Source organism: Rutidosis leptorrhynchoides, chromosome 10, assembly GCF_046630445.1.
Source record: "Rutidosis leptorrhynchoides isolate AG116_Rl617_1_P2 chromosome 10, CSIRO_AGI_Rlap_v1, whole genome shotgun sequence".
Classification (NCBI taxonomy): domain Eukaryota; kingdom Viridiplantae; phylum Streptophyta; class Magnoliopsida; order Asterales; family Asteraceae; genus Rutidosis; species Rutidosis leptorrhynchoides.
In genome coordinates this window covers 258,417,880-258,437,817 of record NC_092342.1, presented here as the reverse complement: position 1 = coordinate 258,437,817, position 19,938 = coordinate 258,417,880, and the positions used below count along the sequence as shown (strand labels likewise).

The 19,938-nt window shown below is 35.1% G+C and overlaps 1 protein-coding gene across 1 annotated transcript; it reads left to right on the top strand.

Moving 5' to 3' along the window:
- Positions 1–1,209: 1,209 nt before the first annotated feature.
- On the top strand, positions 1,210–18,093 carry LOC139870980 (equilibrative nucleotide transporter 3-like). The gene is made up of 9 exons (XM_071858738.1): positions 1,210–1,284; positions 1,404–1,517; positions 14,337–14,492; positions 16,121–16,264; positions 16,353–16,458; positions 16,589–16,755; positions 16,855–17,015; positions 17,107–17,365; positions 17,986–18,093. Exons 1-9 carry the CDS (start codon positions 1,210–1,212, stop codon positions 18,091–18,093), a joined length of 1,290 nt encoding a protein of 429 aa, XP_071714839.1.
- The last annotated feature ends 1,845 nt before the right edge of the window (positions 18,094–19,938 follow it).

Genomic DNA, 19,938 nt, shown 5'->3' with positions numbered 1-19,938 from the left:
GTTAAGGGGTTATAATCAAATAATTATAGTCGGATATTGAAGAGTACCCAAACTATTCTTGCTCATCAAGCTAAAGAAAATATTATCATTAATATATCTTAAATGCAATTATAAAAATATAAAATGTACATATTATTATAAAACTCTACTTGGTATAAAAAGATACGAGAATTTGTTGTCGTTTACAAATAAATCATTCGGAAAGAAAGAAATAAATGAAAGATAGAGTTAAAAGTGTAACTTTAAATAAAATAAAAGGTCTATTTTGAAAAAATAAAAGTCTAAATGTGTATATTCAACTAGAATAAGAGGTTATTTTTAGAAATAGAAACCTAATACTTGTGTTATCTTGTCGTCTTCTTCAATATCAAAAAAAAAAAAAAAAAAAAAAAAAAGAAAAAAAAAAGACCAGATCCTACCATAAAAAAGTTTTTTAGCTTCTTAATCTGAACTTCCTTTTTGAATCCACCATAAAACAGACCGTAGATATTTCAAATCTTGATTTAAAACACCTATATATTTTGAACGATCGATGCCCGATTGATGCCCCATATCCGTTGATGCCTAGTGCGGGCGCACGACCTGCCTACCCCTAGATCTGGCTCTGAATCCTTGTTGAAGATGATAGATTTGGAAACAAGTAGAAAAATATATTGTTACTCTCACATATTTTGCACATAGCTAGATTTGTTGTGCTTTTAACGAAAATCAAAAGTAGAGACAATAGACGAACACTTCTAGTATGTTAGGGATATTTTTTGTAAAATAAGAATCTTAGTCTAATTTCGTTGAAGTACATAAACCATCTACTGTATATAAATTGCTCTAATAATGATTAATGATAAATACCTAGTAATAAATTAATAAATACGGAGTACTAATAAAAACTGATACTATAGCTACACAAAATTTCATGGCAACATCTTTGATGAGTGAGTTGACTTTCTCACTTCATAAATTTCATGTCTTTACGAGTCCATTAATATAAAAATAAAACGTATGAAAATTAATTTGTCAAATATAAAAAGAATCCTTAATCCATACAACTCTAATTAACGATCATATTACCGACCACGAGTGATTGCTACATGTACCTAGTTTATAAAATGCTATCACAACTCATTATCAGAAAACAACTGGAGTAAGTTATAACATTTTCATACTTCTTTCTCAGCTTTCAAATTCAAATAAATACTAAAAATTGCGTCAATGGAAGCTGCATTAGTCCCAGGAGCAATGTCAGTTCCAAATCCTCTAGATAAAGGGATCACCACAAAGCTTGTGGTAGCTAACACCTTATTTATTTTCCTACTTATATTTCATTTCATTTTATTTCATATTTTTTGGTGTTAGTGTGTTGAAAAAGTTCGAAATTTTGAAGGATTGTTGATTATAAATAATGTAAATTGCAGGGGAAGAAAACTGCGATGTTTGTTTGTTGGCTTCTTGGAATTGGGTGCTTATTTCCTTGGAACAGTATGTTGACAATTGAAGACTACTATGTTAATTTGTTTCGGGTAATTTTTTGAACTAATTATTTCTTGGATTTGCTAAACGTAACTACGTTTAAGCTTATCATTTTTTAAGTTTACAAACTTTGTTGAATTAATTACAGAGTATAAATATTCTTTTTTATATCAACTTTCTTTATATAATTTTAGTATTAATATTATTCATGACATGATTGAGTTATAAATATGATATTAAATTATATTTGATATGATTAAGCTTAGCCCATGGGCTACTTTTATCATTTTCCTTATTTCTTTGTTGTGGGTTGGATGTAAATATTAGAGATGGGTTATGTCTGTGTTAATAATTTGTTATGTTCAATTTTCTATCTGTATAGTAAGTTCAATATTAAAACTTAAAAAGAAAAAAGTGTCATAACTGGTTGGGATCCAAATATTGTGAGTTTCATTGGAGACGGCTTTGTGATTGTTGGTAAAATGAAAGATAATAATGTCAAGGCTGTTAAGTTTAAGGAAGGTTATGTTGTTGGAAGACCCAAACAAAAATTGATCTATCGACCAATTGGAAAGAAATCAGCTGATATGAATAAAAAAGTAAGTACTAGTGAACCTTCAATGCCTATTGTAAAAGATAATGTCTTTGGTGTACTGCATGATTTAGAAGATGACAACAATCTGGAGGACCATGGAAAAGCGAGTATAATAGGTGATGATAATCTTGTTGATGACATAAGTGATGTTGAGTGTAATGATGATGAAACATCTAGATTCATGGAACAAACGGTTGAGGGGGCAAGCACTCCCGGTTTACGTGTTTTCGATGTTTAGCTTTTCAACATGGAATATTCGGGGTTTGAACCAATCCCCGAAACAGAAAGAGGTTCAAGGTATTGTTGCTGAAAATAATCTATGCATGTGTGCAGTGCTGGAGTCTCATGTAGGGATTCAGATGCTTAGTAATATATGTAGTCGTGTTTTTCATAATTGGCAATGGCTGTCTAATCAGTCGTTATGTAATGGAGGCACTAGGATCATTCTTGGTTGGGATCCAAATATTGTGAGTTTCATTCTTATCTCGATGACTGATCAGGTGGTTCACGGGTTGGTGCGCATGTTATCGACACGAAAACAATTCTTTATATCGATTGTATATGCTCATAATTACTACATTACTCGTCGTGAATTGTGGATGAATCTTGACATGCATAAAAATATTGTGGGTGAGTATCCCTGGGTATTAATGGGTGATTTTAACGTGTCTCTAGATCTTCATGAATCAACCACAGGTGGTTCTCGGGTTACTATTGCTATGCGCGAATTTCGTGAGTGTGTAGACATGATTCAGGTTACGGATCTTAATCATACAGGTTTCGAGTTTACTTGGAATCAACGTCCTCAAACTTCCGATGGTGTTTTGAAGAAGATTGATAGAGTGCTAGTGAATGATGCATTCTTGAATGAATATGGTACCGCCTATGCTATCTTTCAACCATATCGTATCTCCGATCATTGTCCGGCAATTCTTAAGATCCCTTCAAATATAGTGAAGCGCCACAAGTCGTTTAAATTCTGTAATTTTATTGCTTATAAGGAGGGTTTTACTGATATCGTTTCGAAAGGCTGGAAGTGTGTTATAGTTGGTCATCGAATGTTTCAAGTTGTCAAGAAACTTCGCTCACTTAAGAAGCCTCTGCGTAAATTGCTACGAGAGAATGGTCACTTACATAAAAAAGTTCAAAGTCTAAAATTAGAACTTGATGAAATTCAAGCTGCTCTAGATCGAAATCCGCATTCTGTCGATCTCAGAGAAGAGGAAGGTTGTATATTACGTGCTTACACGGCTGCTATCCTTGATGAGGAGCGATTCCTAAAACAAAAAGCCAAAACTGAATGGTTGAAGGTTGGAGATTGCAACTCGCGATACTTCCATAAAGTCGTCAAGGGTAAAGCTAACAGAAATCGCATCTCGGCTATCATTGATTCTCAAAATAACGTGCTAGAAGGGAATGATATTCCGGAGGTGTTTCTAAATTATTACAAGGAATTTATTGGCACTAGTTCCCCAGTCTCGGCAATTGCTAATCCAGAGGGGTTGTTTACAAGGAAAATAAGTTCGAATAAAGCTTTGGATATGATCAGACCGATCTCAAATAATGAGGTAAAAAAAGCTATGTTTAATATTGGCAATAATAAATCGCCTGGCCCCGATGGTTATACTGCTGAGTTCTTCAAGTCTACCTGGGATATTGTGGGCGACGAGATTACGGTAGCGATTCAAGAATTTTTCAAGAATGGCCAATTATTGAATGAACTGAACCATACTGTCATTTCATTGATTCCTAAAGTTCAATCCCCGAGTCATGTTACCGACTACCGGCCGATTGCGTGTTGTAATGTCCTCTATAAATGTATTAGCAAAATCATTACGAATCGTATAAAAGACAGTTTGGAGGATATTGTAAGTATAAATCAATCAGCTTTTATCCCGGGCCGTCTTATATCTGATAATGTCTTACTTACTCAGGAGCTAATGAAGAATTATCACTTGTCGAAAGGAATTCCTAGGTGTGCCTTTAAAGTTGATATTCAGAAGGCGTATGATACAGTGGATTGGGATTTTTTGGAATGTATTTTATTCAGGTTTGGATTCCATAGGATGATGGTCAAGTGGATTATGAAGTGTGTTTCATCTGTATCGTATTCTATTAATATTAATGGGGAGCTTCACGGATACTTCAAAGGTAAACGTGGTCTCCGTCAGGGTGATCCACTGTCCCCATACCTGTTTACATTGGTGATGGAGGTGTTATCTCTTATGCTTGTTCGTAATTCGCTAACAATGAAAGGATTTAGATTTCACCCAAAATGTGAAGAGCAAAAGATTATTAACTTGTGTTTTGCAGATGATCTCTTTTTGTTCTCATATGCAGATGCTAACTCTGTCTCAGTTATTAGCGAGGCTTTGGAGGAATTTAAACAGGTGTCTGGGTTGGTTCCAAGTCTTCCGAAAAGCACGGTTTTCTTTGCTAATGTTACTCAAGCGGTTCAGAACCAGATTCTTACTTTGCTGCCTTTCGATGTTGGATCTCTTCCGGCAAAATACCTGGGTGTTCCTCTGGTCTCTACACGCTTGTATTATCAGGATTGCAAAGTTCTTGTGGATCGTGTCAGGATTAAAATTGGTGACTGGAAGAATAAGTTCTTGTCCTTTGCTGGGCGAGTTCAATTAATTACTTCTGTGATCTCTTCTATGCAGAGTTATTGGCAGTCCGTCTTCATTCTCCCTTGTGCTATTATTAAAGAAATAGAAGGTTTAATGCGGGGATTTTTATGGTGTCAAGGTGCTATGAAAAAAGGTAAAGCGAAAGTTAAATGGGATGATGTTTGTCTTCCGAAAGATGAAGGCGGTTTGGGGATCAAGAGATTGAAATATTGGAATTCTACGCTAATGATTAAGCATATTTGGAGAATTCTTACTCATAAAGAGTCTCTTTGGGTGCGTTGGATCCATTCTTATAGGCTTCGTGGTCGAAACTTTTGGGATATTCAAATCCCTCAGGATTCGAGCTGGAGTTGGCGCAAGTTACTCTCCATTCGTGAGAATATTCATGACCGGTTTATTCACAAGATCGAAGATGGTAGCATCACATCTGTCTGGTTCGATATTTGGTCTGATTTTGGACCTTTAATTTCTGTCATTTCTCGTCGTGATCTGTTCCATGCAGGTTTGCGAAGTGACTTATGTGTGCGCGATTTTCGGGGTCAAAATGGGTGGAGGTGGCCAAATGGTTGGTTAGTGAGGTTCCCTATCTTGGCAGCCATTCCTTATTCTCCTAGCTCTAATTGCCCAGATATTGTTCAATGGAGGGATAATGATGGTTCTCTTCGTGATTTTTCGGTTAATGTAGTATGGGAATCGATAAGACCTCATTCAGTTTTGGCGGATTGGTTCTCGATTGTTTGGCATGCATTCTGCATTCCAAAACATGCTTTTATTCTATGGTTATTGATGGGTCAACGATTGAAGACTCAGGATCGACTGAAGCATTGGGAGACTCATGGTACAGATCCTATTTTGTGTCCTCTATGCAAGCAGGTACCCGACACTCATGACCATTTATTTTTCTCTTGTGTGTACTCATATGTTGTTTGGGATTTGGTAAAAAGACACATTGATCTTCCATTTATGTGTAATGGCTGGAAGGATATTTCGGGTTTAATTGGTCCGTTTTCATCTCGTCGTCAGGCAAGATTTGTGATTACTAAGTTGTTGTTTGCAAGCTCCGTTTACTTTGTTTGGCAAGAACGAAATGCTAGATTATTCAACAAGCGACCACGGACGAGTGAGCAACTATATCATATCATTGTCTCTACAGTGCGCTTGAAATTAATGTCGCTAAAGTGGAAAAGGACGGCCTATGTGCTTCGAATGAAAGAAAATTGGAAAATTCCGTAATTTTTCCTTTGTTGTTTTTCGAGCTGATGATGCTCTTGGTGCGTTAGTTGTAATTTTGTTCAACTTTGTTGGATGTTCGAGGGGCTATAGGGCATGTCCTATAGTCGTTGTGCTCTTTTGTTCATATTTATTTTAATAAATTTCACCGGGTGAAAACCCTTTTACCCAAAAAAAAAGTGTCATAACTTTTGACTAATTAGAGAAAAATGTTGACTTGATAATAAAACTAAAATGGTTGGTCTTTTGTGGTGATGAATGGACTGTATGATTTAGATTCCATGAAAAGTTTATATTGTTTCATTATACTGTAGTTTTTGGCTATCATATTATGCTAGCCGTTATAATTCAGTAGGCTTATAACTACCTTTAGTGGTTTAATTCTTGATGTTATAATTCAGTAGGCTTATAACTACCTTTAGTGGTTTGATTCTTGATTAAGAATGCTAATAATGAATTGTAAGAACAAAGATGATAATGGAGAGAAAGAAAGAAACACTTTGTAAGTGTGAGAAAATGGTGCAAGTTTAATGCTTGCATTCATGGCTATTTATAGCAAAAATATCACAAGTTTAGGTAATACAATAATATTACTTTTGTGTATCAATAATTGACTATCCATTTATATATATATTTATATATTATAACACTCCCCCTTGGATAACAATTTTGTTTGTTGAAGATCAACTGTAAGTTACTGCCTCGTTAAAAACCTTGCTAAAGAAAATCCAGTGGGAAAAAAAACTTTAGCTAAGGGAAAAAGAGTGCAGCATGGAGTTGACTCCCCCTCAAGTAGACATCGCTTCAGTTGTTACATCTTTTGAACATGTCTCATACCAATGTTATGAACGTGTGTTCTGAAAATAGCAGTTGGAAGTGCTTTCGTGAAAAGATCAGCAGAGTTTTTGCTGGATTGAACATATCTCATTTCAATCTCGTTGTCCTTAATGAGATTTTGAGTGTATGAGAAGAATCTAGGAGGTATGTGTTTGGTTCGGTCACTTTTGATATACCCTTCTTTCATCTGTGATATGCAAGCTGCATTATCTTCATAGATAATTGTTGGACTTTTATCGCGTTCTAGTCCACAAGAATCAGTAATGATTTGTGTCATTGATCTCAACCAAAAACATTCCCGAGTAGCTTCATGTAATGCAATCACTTCGGCATGATTTGATGATGTAGCAACAAGTGTTTGTTTTTGAGAACGCCATGATATTGCAGTACCTCCATTTAGGAATACATATCCAGTTTGAGATTTAGCTTTATGTGGATCAGATAAATAACCTGCATCAGCATAACCAACCAAATCTTGTTTTGATTCGTTAGAATAAAATAATCCTAAATCAGTAGTTCCTCGAAGGTATCGAAATATGTGTTTGATCCCATTTCAGTGTCTTTTGGTAGGAGCAGAGCTGAACCTTGCCAACAAATTAACTGCAAAAGAAATGTCAAGTCTTGTACAATTTGTAAGATACATAAGAGCTCCAATTGCACTAAGATATGGTACTTCTGGTCCAAGAATATCTTCATGATCTTCACATGGACGAAATGGATCAGTTTCAACATTGAGTGATCTAACAACCATAGGAGTACTTAATGGTTTTGCCTTGTCCATATTGAAACGTTTCAGAATCTTTTCAGTATATGTTGTTTGATGTATAAGTAAACCATTAGGCATATGCTCAATTTGTAAACCAAGGCAATACTTGGTTTTTCCGAGATCTTTCATTTCAAATTCTTTCTTTAGAAGTTGAATGGCTTCATGGATCTCTTTATTTGTACCTATGATGTTAAGATCATCAACATAAACAGCTATGATCACATATCCGGATGTTGTTTTCGTAATGAAAACACAAGGACAAGTAAGGTTATTTGTATACCCTTTGCTTATCAAGTAATCACTTAATCGGTTATACCACATACGTCCCGATTATTTTAACCCATATAAAGATCTTTGTAATTTAATTGAATACATTTCTTTGGGTTTTGCATTTGATGCTTCTGGTACCTTAAATCCTTCAGGTATCTTCATATATATATCACTATCAAGTGATCCATATAGATAAGCAGTCACAACATCCATGAGATGCATTTCTAAATTTTTAGAAACTGCCAGGCTGATTAAGTATCTAAAAGTAATTGCATCCATAACAAGGGAATAAGTTTCTTCATAATCAATTCCCGATCTTTGAGAAAAACCTTGAGCTACAAGTCTAGCTTTATACCTTGTAACTTCATTTTTCTCATTTCTTTTTCGGACAAAAATCCATCTGTATCCTACAGGTATCACATCTTTAGGAGTGAGAATGATGGATCCGAAAACTTTTCTTTTATTGAGTGATTCTAATTCAGCTCGTATTGCTTCTTTCCATTGAGCCCAATCATGTCTATTTTGACATTCAACCATAGATGTTGGTTCTGGATTATCATCATTATTCACGATGTCATATGCAACATTAAATGAAAATTTCTCATCAAGATTTTTCATTTCATTTCGGTTCCATAATATTTTTGAATGTGCATAATTGATTGCAATTTCTGTATTGACATCATCAATCTCCTCTGCAGTAGGAGTACTGATTTGTGGTTCTTCTTGAACACTTTCTTTTACCTTATTATCAGCTGATTTTCTTTTTCGAGGATTTTTATCTTTGGAACCAACTGGTCTCCCACGTTTCAGACGTGGCATAGATTCTTGAGTGACTACATTATCAGTTTTCCGATTTGGAATCTCAACTCGAGCTGGAGTATTAACTGCTGGTATATATGATTTAGTCACCCTTTTTGTATCTGTGAATGCATCAGGCAATTGATTTGCAAGTTCTTGTATATGCATTATCTTTTGAACTTCTATCTCGCATTCTTTTGTGCGAGGATCAAGATACTTTAATTGAGGTTCACACCATGAAACATCATTTTCTTTATTTTTTATTTCTCCCCCTAATCTAGGAAATAATGTTTCATTAAAATGACAATCAGCAAAACGTGCTGTAAAAACATCACCTGTCATAGGTTCAATATACCTTATGATTGAAGATGTTTCATATCCAACATATATTCCCAACCTCCTTTGAGGACCCATTTTTGTACGTTGTGGTGGCGCAATTGGAACATATACTGCACAACCAAATGTTCTAAGGTGGGAAATATTTGGCTCTTGACCAAAAGCAAGTTGTAGGGGGGAATATTTATGACTTGCACTTGGTCTGATGCGAATCAATGCAGCAGCATGTAAAATTGCATGACCCCATATAGATACAGGGAGTTTTGTTCTCATTATCAATGGTCTAGCGATTAACTGTAAACGTTTAATCAGTGACTCGGCTAAACCATTTTGTGTATGCACAATGGCAACAGAATGTTCAACAACAATTCCTATAGACATGCAATAGTTATTAAATGCTTGAGATGTAAACTCACCAGCATTATCAAGTCTCACCTTTTTAATGATGTAATCAGGAAAATGTGCTCTCAATTTAATAATTTCGGCAAGAAATTTTGCAAATGCCACATTACGGCTTGATAACAGAAAAACATGAGACCATCTACTAGATGCGTCAATTAGGACCATGAAATATCTAAATGGTCCACATGGTGGATGAATTGGTCCACAAATATCACCTTGAATTCTTTCAAGAAACATTGGTGATTCTTTCTCAACCTTAAGTGGTGAGGGTCTAGTTATCAATTTTCCAAGAGAGCAAGATATACATGGAACCATTGTATCATGAAGGATTTTTCTATCCTTCAGTGGATGTCCATGTGTACATTCAATAATTCTTTTCATCATTGTTGATCCTGGATGGCCCAATCTGTTATGCCATAAATTAAATACACCAGGATCAATATACTTTTCTTTAATCACCATATGTGCTTCTGGTACATTTATATGTGTATAATGTAATCCAGAATTAAGTCTTGGCAGTTTTTCAATAACGTGATTCTTGTTAGTGATACTTAAATATTTCTCATTTTCTGCCGTTACTGACTGATAATCATATCCATTAAGGTATATGTCAGAAAAACTCAATAAATTTCTGCTTGACTTAGGAGAGAATAAGGCATTATTAATTAAAAATGTTGTACCGTTTGGTAATATGAATTTTGCATTTCCTATCCATTCTATCAAGTTAGCAGCACCTGATATTGTATGTATAGTTCCTTTCGTTGGTTTCAAATCAATGAAATATTTTTCAGATTTAAGTATAGTGTGTGTAGTACCACTATCTGCTATACAGATATCTCCACTACTTGATTGATGTTGTGTTCCAGCAGAATTCATATTAAACTTCATATATAAGAAACAAACAGTAAGTATATAAATGTTACACAAAATGTTTATTACACACAAATAGATAAAACTGAAACATTTGACATACATAGAATTGAAACATCAAACATAGAACTGGAACATTTGATAAAACATATAGAACTGAAACATTTGAGAAAACATGATGACAAAGGTTAAATCGTTTTATTTATAAAAGAAACATATTAATTTAATTCAAGAAATCTTCATATAAATCAGATGGTTGCTCAGTGACTGTTGGATCAATATTATCCACAAAATTTACTTCATTTTCTTTACCTTTCAGCGAATCCTGATACATCTTAACAAGATGTTTAGATGTTAGGCAAGTATTAGCCCAGTGGCCCATTCTACCACATCTGTAACAAGATTCTTCAGAATTTTTAGAAGAATTTTCTTCAACATCTTGTTTAGTGGGCTTGTTTTGTGGTTGATATTTATATTTTCGTGGATTATTATTTCTTTGACCACCACGGCCACTTCCACGCCCATTCCCATTACCATAAGGATGGTTTCTACCATAGTTATGGCTTTTGGCATGATGATGGCGATGGTTATTATAACCACGACTTTGCCCGCGTCCTTGTCCCTGTTTATAATTATTTGCAGTATTTGCTTCAGGGATTGCAAGTGTACCAGTAGGACGGGATTGCTGATTTTTCATTAATAGCTCATCATTTTGCTCTGCAACCAAGAGATATGAATTAAGTTCAGGATATGTGTTGAACTTTAGCATTCTCAAATTTCTTTGCACTGTGATGTTGGCAGCATTCATTGTGGAGAAAGTTTTCTCCAACATGTCTGCATCACTTATTTCATGTCCACAGAATTTAAGTTGTGAGACTGTATTATACAGAGCTGAGCTGTATTCATTTACTTTCTTAAAGTCTTGGAACCTTAATGTTCTCCATTGATCCATAGTAGCTGGAAGTAAAATTTCTCTTTGATTATTGAATCTGCTTTTGAGACCTTCCCATAAAACATGGGGATCTTCTACAGTCACATAATTATTTTGTAAGCATTCATCAATATGTTGATGAATAAAGCAACATGCCGTTGCTTGTTCTTTTTCAGAACAAGTGTTGTTTTCATTTATGGTTTCAAGAATGCCCATTGATTTAAGATGCATTTTTACTTTTATAACCCATGGCATGTAGTTGTTTCCCGTTGATTCTAAAGGAGTAAATTTAAGCTTTTTCAGATTCGACATTTTCTATTATCAAAAATTAAAACAAACAACATGATAAATTAGAGTCAATTTATATTCATAAGTATATAAACATTAAACATAAATTTAATATAACATAAATGATAAGTAGGCGACAGTGTCGACCATATGTAAGCAATCATAAATAAATGTTATATAACATAAATGATAATTAGGCGACAGTGTCGACCATATATTATTCAGGTGGTATAACCGACCATATATCATTTAGGTGGCAGAGCCAACCATAATTAGTATTAAGATTATCGTGCTGATAACGTGTTATAATTCAGTAGGCTTATAACTACCTTTAGTGGTTTGATTCTTGATGTTATAATTCAGTAGGCTTATAACTACCTTTAGTGGTTTGATTCTTGATTAAGAATGTTAATAATGAAGTGTAAGAACAAAGATGATAATGGAGAGAAAGAAAGAAACACTTTGTAAGTGTGAGAAAATGGTGCAAGTTTAATGTTTGCATTCATGGCTATTTATAGCAAAAATATCACAAGTTTAGGTAATACAATAATATTACTTTTGTGTATTAATAATTGACTATCCATTTATATATATATATTTATATATTATAACACTAGCCTGTTTGTGCATTGTTTATTACTCTATATGTTTATGTTACTATATATTACATGGACTATTGTAAGCAGTGTTGTAAATCTCGTTATTTCTTCTCGAGATCTCGTTTTTGAAAGCTAGCCTAGACGAGATGTCCATCTCCCGAGATTTCTCGGTCAACTGGGTCAAATTTGGTCAAAGATACGATTTTTCAGATTTTTACGCTAATTTCTCGAATTTTCTCGTAAAATTCCGGATTTTCTCGCTCATTTTTCGGATTTTCTTGTAAAATCTCATAAAATGTATATAAATATCAATATACTTATTTATTTTTATATATTTATATTAAAAAAATAAAAAGTCAACGTAAGTAAACGTTCGAGATCTCTCCGAAATTCTTCCGAGATTACGAGATTTCCCCAAAAATGTCCAAACGAGATCTCCCGAAATTTTTCCAAGATGCCGAAATCTCCCCAAAAAAGTCCAAAGGAGATCTCCCCGAGATCCGAGTTCTCCAACCTTGATAGTAAGGGTGGAAATTTCGGTCAGATCGGATCCCTCATTTACAAACGGGTTGAAGGGTTTGTGGTCCGAACATACACAGCCCGAATAGACCCTCATAACTAGTTTAGGATAACGGGTCAAACATGTTTGTCTTGGCTCAGCATGTTGATTCAAGGTCAAACGGGTTAATTTTTTTGTTAGGTATATGTTGAGTAAATAAATACAACCCGGTCGGGGTCAACCGGATTCGGGTGTTGATTAATTTTAATAGTTTAGATAATTATTTAGTACCTAGTGGTAGTATTATATAATTATTGTTAGTGTGAGTTTTAGTTAATGTTAGAGCTCTCCCAACGGTCCTGACTTGCTTCTCGTCCAGCCAATCGCCCACCTGGGCGCTCTTGGCAGTGATCTGCCCAGCCAATCGCCTGCACCTGGGTGCTCTTGGCAGTGATCTGCCCAGGAGGCCGCCCAGGCCACCGCCCTCCACTTCGTCCATTTTACCGTGCTTTTGTGAAATATTTGAGGACGTGAGCACTGAGATTAATTCACTTTTATTTTCATTTTTGTATTTTACTTTTAGTTTTATAGCAGATCTGAAAATGAAATAGAGGTTAGAAATTAAAATGGAGGTTGGAAATTAAAATGGAGGTTGAAACATGTTGAAGAAGATGAGTAGGTAGAATGGTGGGTCTCAGAATTTGTGAAATATCTGAGGACGTGAGCACTGAGATTAATTCACTTTTATTTTCATTTTTGTATTTTACTTTTAGTTTTATAGCAGATCTGAAAATGAAATAGAGGTTAGAAATTAAAATGGAGGTTGGAAATTAAAATGGAGGTTGAAACATGTTGAAGAAGATGAGTAGGTAGAATGGTGGGTCTCAGAATTTGTGTGGTTACATTTACACTACGTATATCATATAGATTTCATTTATTTTTATTTAATTTTTTTAATACTAACCAAACAAATTTGTTAGTTTAAAATTAGAATTGATTTAATAATTATATTTATATATAATATATAATAATTACGGAGTAATTTACATTTGATTTTAGAAAAAAATAAAAGTAATTAAAAAATATAGAAGAAAGGTGTAACTGTTGGGAGTGTTTAGTCCTGAGAAGAAAGTGTTGATGTGGCGCTGATGTAGCGTCTAATTTTGGAGGACTAAGAAGAAACCATTGGGAACACTCTTGTAGTATGTTTGAATAGGTAGTATGAGATGACCAAGTTTAAAGGCTTACGATTGGGTAGTAGGGTAAGTGCTCCAAGTCTTTAGGTAGAAAGAAAGTGGTAGAAGTTAATTTGTACGTGTGTGCTGTGCATGAGTTTTTTTTTTTTTTTTTTTTAATCTGGGTATCCAAACGGTCAACTTGATTAATCCAAGGGCGACTACTCGCTATGCGAGCAGCCCGGAGTCATTGCAGGCGAACCTCTGTGGGCATGAGTGGATAACTGTGCATGAGTTTGATGGCTATTTATAAAGCCTTACTGAATGTAAATAAAATAAGTGCAAGCAAGCAAGATGTAGTCTCTTGGTGTTTCTAGTTCTTAATGTAAAGAAAGTAGGAAGTTATATTTCAATATTTGAGTGTATCTTTAAGTATATTTTAAAGTAAGAAGTGTGAATGTAAGCAAGAAGGACATGTATGTTTCAACATCGAGAACTAAATGTTGGAATGAAAATCAGAAGTTTCCTATTAAGAAAAATTAGCTGTAACTTATGGAAACTAAGTTGCCGATTAAAGACCTTTTTTTTTTTTCATTTCAATTTAATCAATAATCATTACGTATTAATTTACTTCTTGCAGGATTACCACCCTTCAAGAGTACTCACACTCGTATATCAACCGTTCGCCTTTATAGCACTTGCAGTACTTACATACTATGAAGCAAAAGTCAATACTAGAAACCGAAACTTATCCGGATACATTCTTTTCTTCGTCGGCACTGTTGCTGTTCTGGTGGTAAATTCTAATATTCCATCACTTGTCCTTTTATAATCCATGTATTATCATTTGCATTCAATACTCACTTAATCAATACAATATTTTTTATTCGGCGCAAAAACGTATAAACTTCTATAACAAAAGGAGATTCATCAAAGAATGAAAACTCCTTGAACTTACAAAAACGATAACCGAGCATAACTAAAACAAAACCTATCCAAAGCTCGAAACCACAAACAACGACAATATTCCTATGAAACTAAACAAGAATTACACGAGAAAGATGAGAACCAATCAACCCAAGGACCGGGAGATTAAGAATCATCTAAAGACAACCATAACACGAAACAAGGACGCTCAAGCGTCTTTGATGAAAACGCCAAAAGCCTTCACCTCCTCTTCATGAGTCAATTTTTTTTTCTTTCTAATCTCGGCTTCTTAACTTGGACCGATTCGAACGGGAGATCAACGGAATTAACGACGGAACCAATTGCTACACCCTCCATATTATCCATCACTTTGCAAAAAGTCGCCATGGAACCGACCTCATCAACACCGCTAGAAACCGAGGCGATAGGTTTTTTACCGATAGATTTGTCAAATTTAGACGCCACCGAATCAAAACGAGAGGGGTCTTTGATCGGATTGAGGTTCGAATCATTGGAGTCCACAATAATAGGATTCGATGGGCACAATGGAGAGCAGAAACCGGCCCGTTAGCGCCATCAGAACCGAGACCGGCCCTTCCTCAAAAACTCGAACGTCAGGAGCGGATAACCCTTGAATCGAAACATTACCAGTATTAGAGCTCGTACCTTCGACAACCTTTTTCTTCCAGTTTGATTTATCAAATTTAGACGCGAGAGAATCCAAAGATTTGGGCCCAATAACATGACAACCATAAGATCCATTAACACAATTAATGGGTTGTACTTCCCCTGATCCAGAAGCAACATGCGACCTAACCTTTGAAACAAAACAGTTCTGCCCGATTGTATTATCAAATGGAACTTCACCAACTACAACTGGTTGATGAGGTAACGTATCTTTTTTCAGGCACCAGATTAGAAACAGAAGCTCCATCGAAATTCCCTTCTTCAAGGACGTCAACTGAGCCAAACACCGGCAATGAAGAAGACACGGTGCCGACTAATATGTCCTTGTAAAGAGGTCTAGGGCTCGACTACACCACGGGAGATCCAACTGGTTGAATAGAAATGTTGTCGGGCAATTTTACGTTAAAACCAAGCCCGTCACAAACCCCCTTACACCCCGAGCCACATTCACAAAACATAGATGCAGGAGGACCAAAGGTGACCCCCGAATTGATAACAACAGCAGGTAACGAACCCTTTGCCACACCAACATCGTTAACTGACCTAACCGGATGTAGCTCAGTATACGCCGCTTGTACTCTAGAGTTGACCAAATGAAAATGGTTGTGGTATTCAATACAATATTTACCATTTTTATGTGTGCCTCAATTACAAATTTTAATTCATATTCATAAAAATTATATGTTCATTTAATGCACCTTAAAGTAAGGCATAGTAGCATATATGTTACCAAAATCTAAATTATATACTCCGTTACAGTATATGTTTATGAGCAAAAGCTGCAGTATTATGCTACTTTGAATATTGTAGTTGGATTTAGCGACAGATGGTAGAGGAGGAATGGGAACATTCGTCGGCTTATGTGTAATAAGTGCAGCATTTGGATTAGCAGACGCCAATGTGCAAGGTGGAATGGTCGGAGACTTGTCGTACATGCTGCCTGAATTCATTCAAGTTAGTACCTTTTCCATCGTTTTTTGAAACTCGGACTAATGAAAAAGATGAGACATCATATAATTCTTTTGTCTTGTAATCCGTTTAGTCGTTTCTAGCCGGTCTTTCTGCATCAGGGGCCATTACCTCCGGTTTAAGACTGTTCACAAAAGGCATGTTTGATAGTTCACAAAACGGTCTACGAAAAGGAGCCAGTAAGTCTGTTACATTTATATTTGTGACCCATTCAATTAAGATATATTGGAGTTTAAACGATTTATATTTAAACAGGACAAAATGTTTTTAACTATACAACATTTATGTAAATCAACGTTGCTTTTGCAGTTTTATTCTTCGCGATATGCACAGTATATGAGCTGCTCTGTGTTGTTCTTTACGCATTTGTTTTCCCAAAGCTTCCAATTATGAAATACTATCGCTCAAAAGCGGTTTCTGAAGGGTGTAAAACGGTTTCAGCTAATCTTGTAGCTGGTGACATACATAATGAGAAGGTACTATATATTTCTTGTTTTTCAAACAGGTAAAAATGTGAAACCTGATAAGAGTTTTTATCTTTAAAGATTTGTTAATTTGTCGTTCGGGTTTTGCAGGGCGGAATTGATTCTAATAACCCAGAAAGATTAACTATTAATCAATTGCTAACAGAAAACGCAGATTACGCACTGGATATGTTTCTAATTTACCTTTTATCATTGTCTATATTCCCGGGGTTCTTATCAGAAGACACTGGAAAACACAATTTGGGTTCATGGTAAGATCAACACAAACTCGAAACTATGTACAACCACAAATTTCTGAATATTATAACTCTTTGCTTAAAAAGACTAATTCTTTTTTATCAGGTACACGATTGTTCTGATTGCTATGTACAATGTATGGGATCTTGTGGGACGATATGTCCCACTGATCAACTGTCTGAAACTCGAGTCAAGAAAAGGACTTGTGATTGCAGTTCTATCAAGATTCTTGCTCATTCCGTCTTTCTATTTTACGGCTAAGTATGCTGATCAGGGTTGGATGATATTTTTGACCTCCTTTTTGGGGTTATCTAACGGATACCTAACCGTTTGCGTGCTTACTTCTGCTCCAAAAGGCTACAAGGTTAGTTAGGTGTTAAGAGGCAGAGCTACTCGAGCTTGACTCATTAAAACCTCGCTTAAACGAGCTCAAGCCCGAACTTGAACATATTTTGAAGCTCGTTAAGTTAAAGAGATCGAGCTTCAGCTTCTTACATCGAGCTCGAACAAGCTTTGACCTAAACAAGCATTTCATTTATATACATTAATTATAATAATTATTGATTAAAATATAATATAATTATAAAATATTAACTATTATATGTAAATGAGGCGAGCTCAAGCTTGTATAATTTCAAAAGAACCGAGTTCGAGCTTAATATCTTAATCTTTGAAGTTTGAACGACCCGAGCTCGAGAACGAGATTAATGTATTAAGCTCGCAACGAACCAATCTCTTTTTAACCGTGCTCAGCTTGTCTCATTTACACCCTAGTATTCCTTGTGTGAAACAAATACTTATATGCCAATGATCAGATCATTTCGCACTTTTTTCCTTCTTCGAAACAAAAACTTACATGTCAATGATCAGATCATTTGGCACTTTTTTCTTTAGAGATAAAAATACTAGTACGAGTCACTACATTTTTACATATTATGTAGTCAAGTAATAAGGTCCAGGGGGTTGTTATTATTGTTTTTGTAGGGGCCAGAACAAAATGCATTAGGGAATATACTTGTGTTGTTTCAAACGGGAGGTATTTTCGCCGGAGTAACGTCGGACTGGTTATGGCTAATCGGCAAAGGTTGGTAATTAAGTACTTTAAACTTGTATTATGTTATACATAAAGTATGTATGTAGGTTTTATATACACTCTTTAGGTGTTGAATGCAAAGAACATGACATTATAATGAAGTGGTTGTTATTTACACTGTTCATCGTGTCGACATATGTGATATTGTTATTATTATTTTTTTTTGAACGGCGATTTTTTAGCATCAGTAGATCATTTATTTCAAAGACCCTCATCATTGACATATGTGATATTGTTATTATTATTTTTTTGAACGGCGATTTTTTGGAATCAGTAGATCATTTATTTCAAAGACCCTCATCATTTGCACGTAACACACACGTTTGGGCGGAAACCCGAACCCGGTCAACGGTACCTGGGAACACATCCATTCGGGCAGTGGTAGGGGTAGAGGTCCGTGAACAGTAAAACCTCCATATAGGGTCAATATATACCACCATTATTGGTGTTCAATTGGTTCTAAAGAAAATCATGTCATCCCTAAGGATCGAACCCATGACCTCTCCCTACCCATGACACAAAGTACATGGGGAGAACCGTTGAGCTATGCCCGCAAGTTCGTGATATTGTTATTATTATTAGTACTAAATTAGGGGCAAAAGATGCACTTGGCTGCAAGCGAAAGGCAAATAACTGTGATTAAATTTTCAAAATTCTAATGAGCCAATACTATATTGCCTCAATTTTATATTTATAAACCTCAATATAGCAAAAGTACTATTTTAGGATGAGCCAATACACCCATATTATAGATGCTGCGTATTATATTTTTAGATTGTATATAACCCAAGTCACTCGCGTAAACTATACGCTATTTTTTTAGAGAGGTTTGCAAACATAAAAAATATGAAAATTGCATACCATTTTTGGACATCAGTTCACTAGCATCCATTATGAACCTTCATTGCTTTACTACCACTCTTACTCCTTACTTCCAACACCACCACCAACCCCTTTATGTCCAGGCCTTTTTCTCCACAATAGGGCACCACATTTTACTGCCAATACCCGTATTTACGAACCCGTATTTCAAACCGGACCATTATTAGTGGATAAACGATCACACGCTTCCTGTATTAACAAAGTTGGAAAACGCTTATGCTAGAATACTGTGTTGCTTATAAAGCAGAGAAAAAGACCTCAAAATAAATATATAAAATGTTTCCAACCATCTCGATTATGTTATTATTATTAGGCATTAAAGTATTGATTATACTTCAACATATTTTCCTTTGACTACACAATTCTTATATCTACAACAACATATGTTTAAAGTACAATTGGCTGTACCCTTGGGACAATTCTTAAAATCAAAGTCTGTATTATGTGGGACACTTTTAGATTGAGATATGAAACAACATGGTAGCTGCTGCCTGCTAATAAGCAGATTGAAACAAAACACTCATATATAATCATAACATTAGAGGTAATGTTAACATTAGGTTGGCATTCTTCTGATAGTTACCATCCATATAAGAATTTTATTATTAAAAGTCGGAATGAGGAACATAACCTTAATAGGGAAAAGCAGCAGCTTTATCACATAGTAACAAGTGTATCTACTTTATTATTGCTAGCTAATATTATGCAAGTCGTTGTATATTGTGTTCATGATGTGAAACATCAAATTGAAACAAAATAGCACTTTAACAACTACTATTTTCCACTACCCATTACTCCTAAATAAGAGTTTGACCACTCCCCTCAACCCATGAAAATCTATCAACAGAAAATACCAATTCTAATCAGCTATAATAATGTAATTATTTTTACTTAAAAATAAAACCTAAACTTAGCATAAAACCTAAACTAACCGATTACACCAATAACATACATTGTAATTT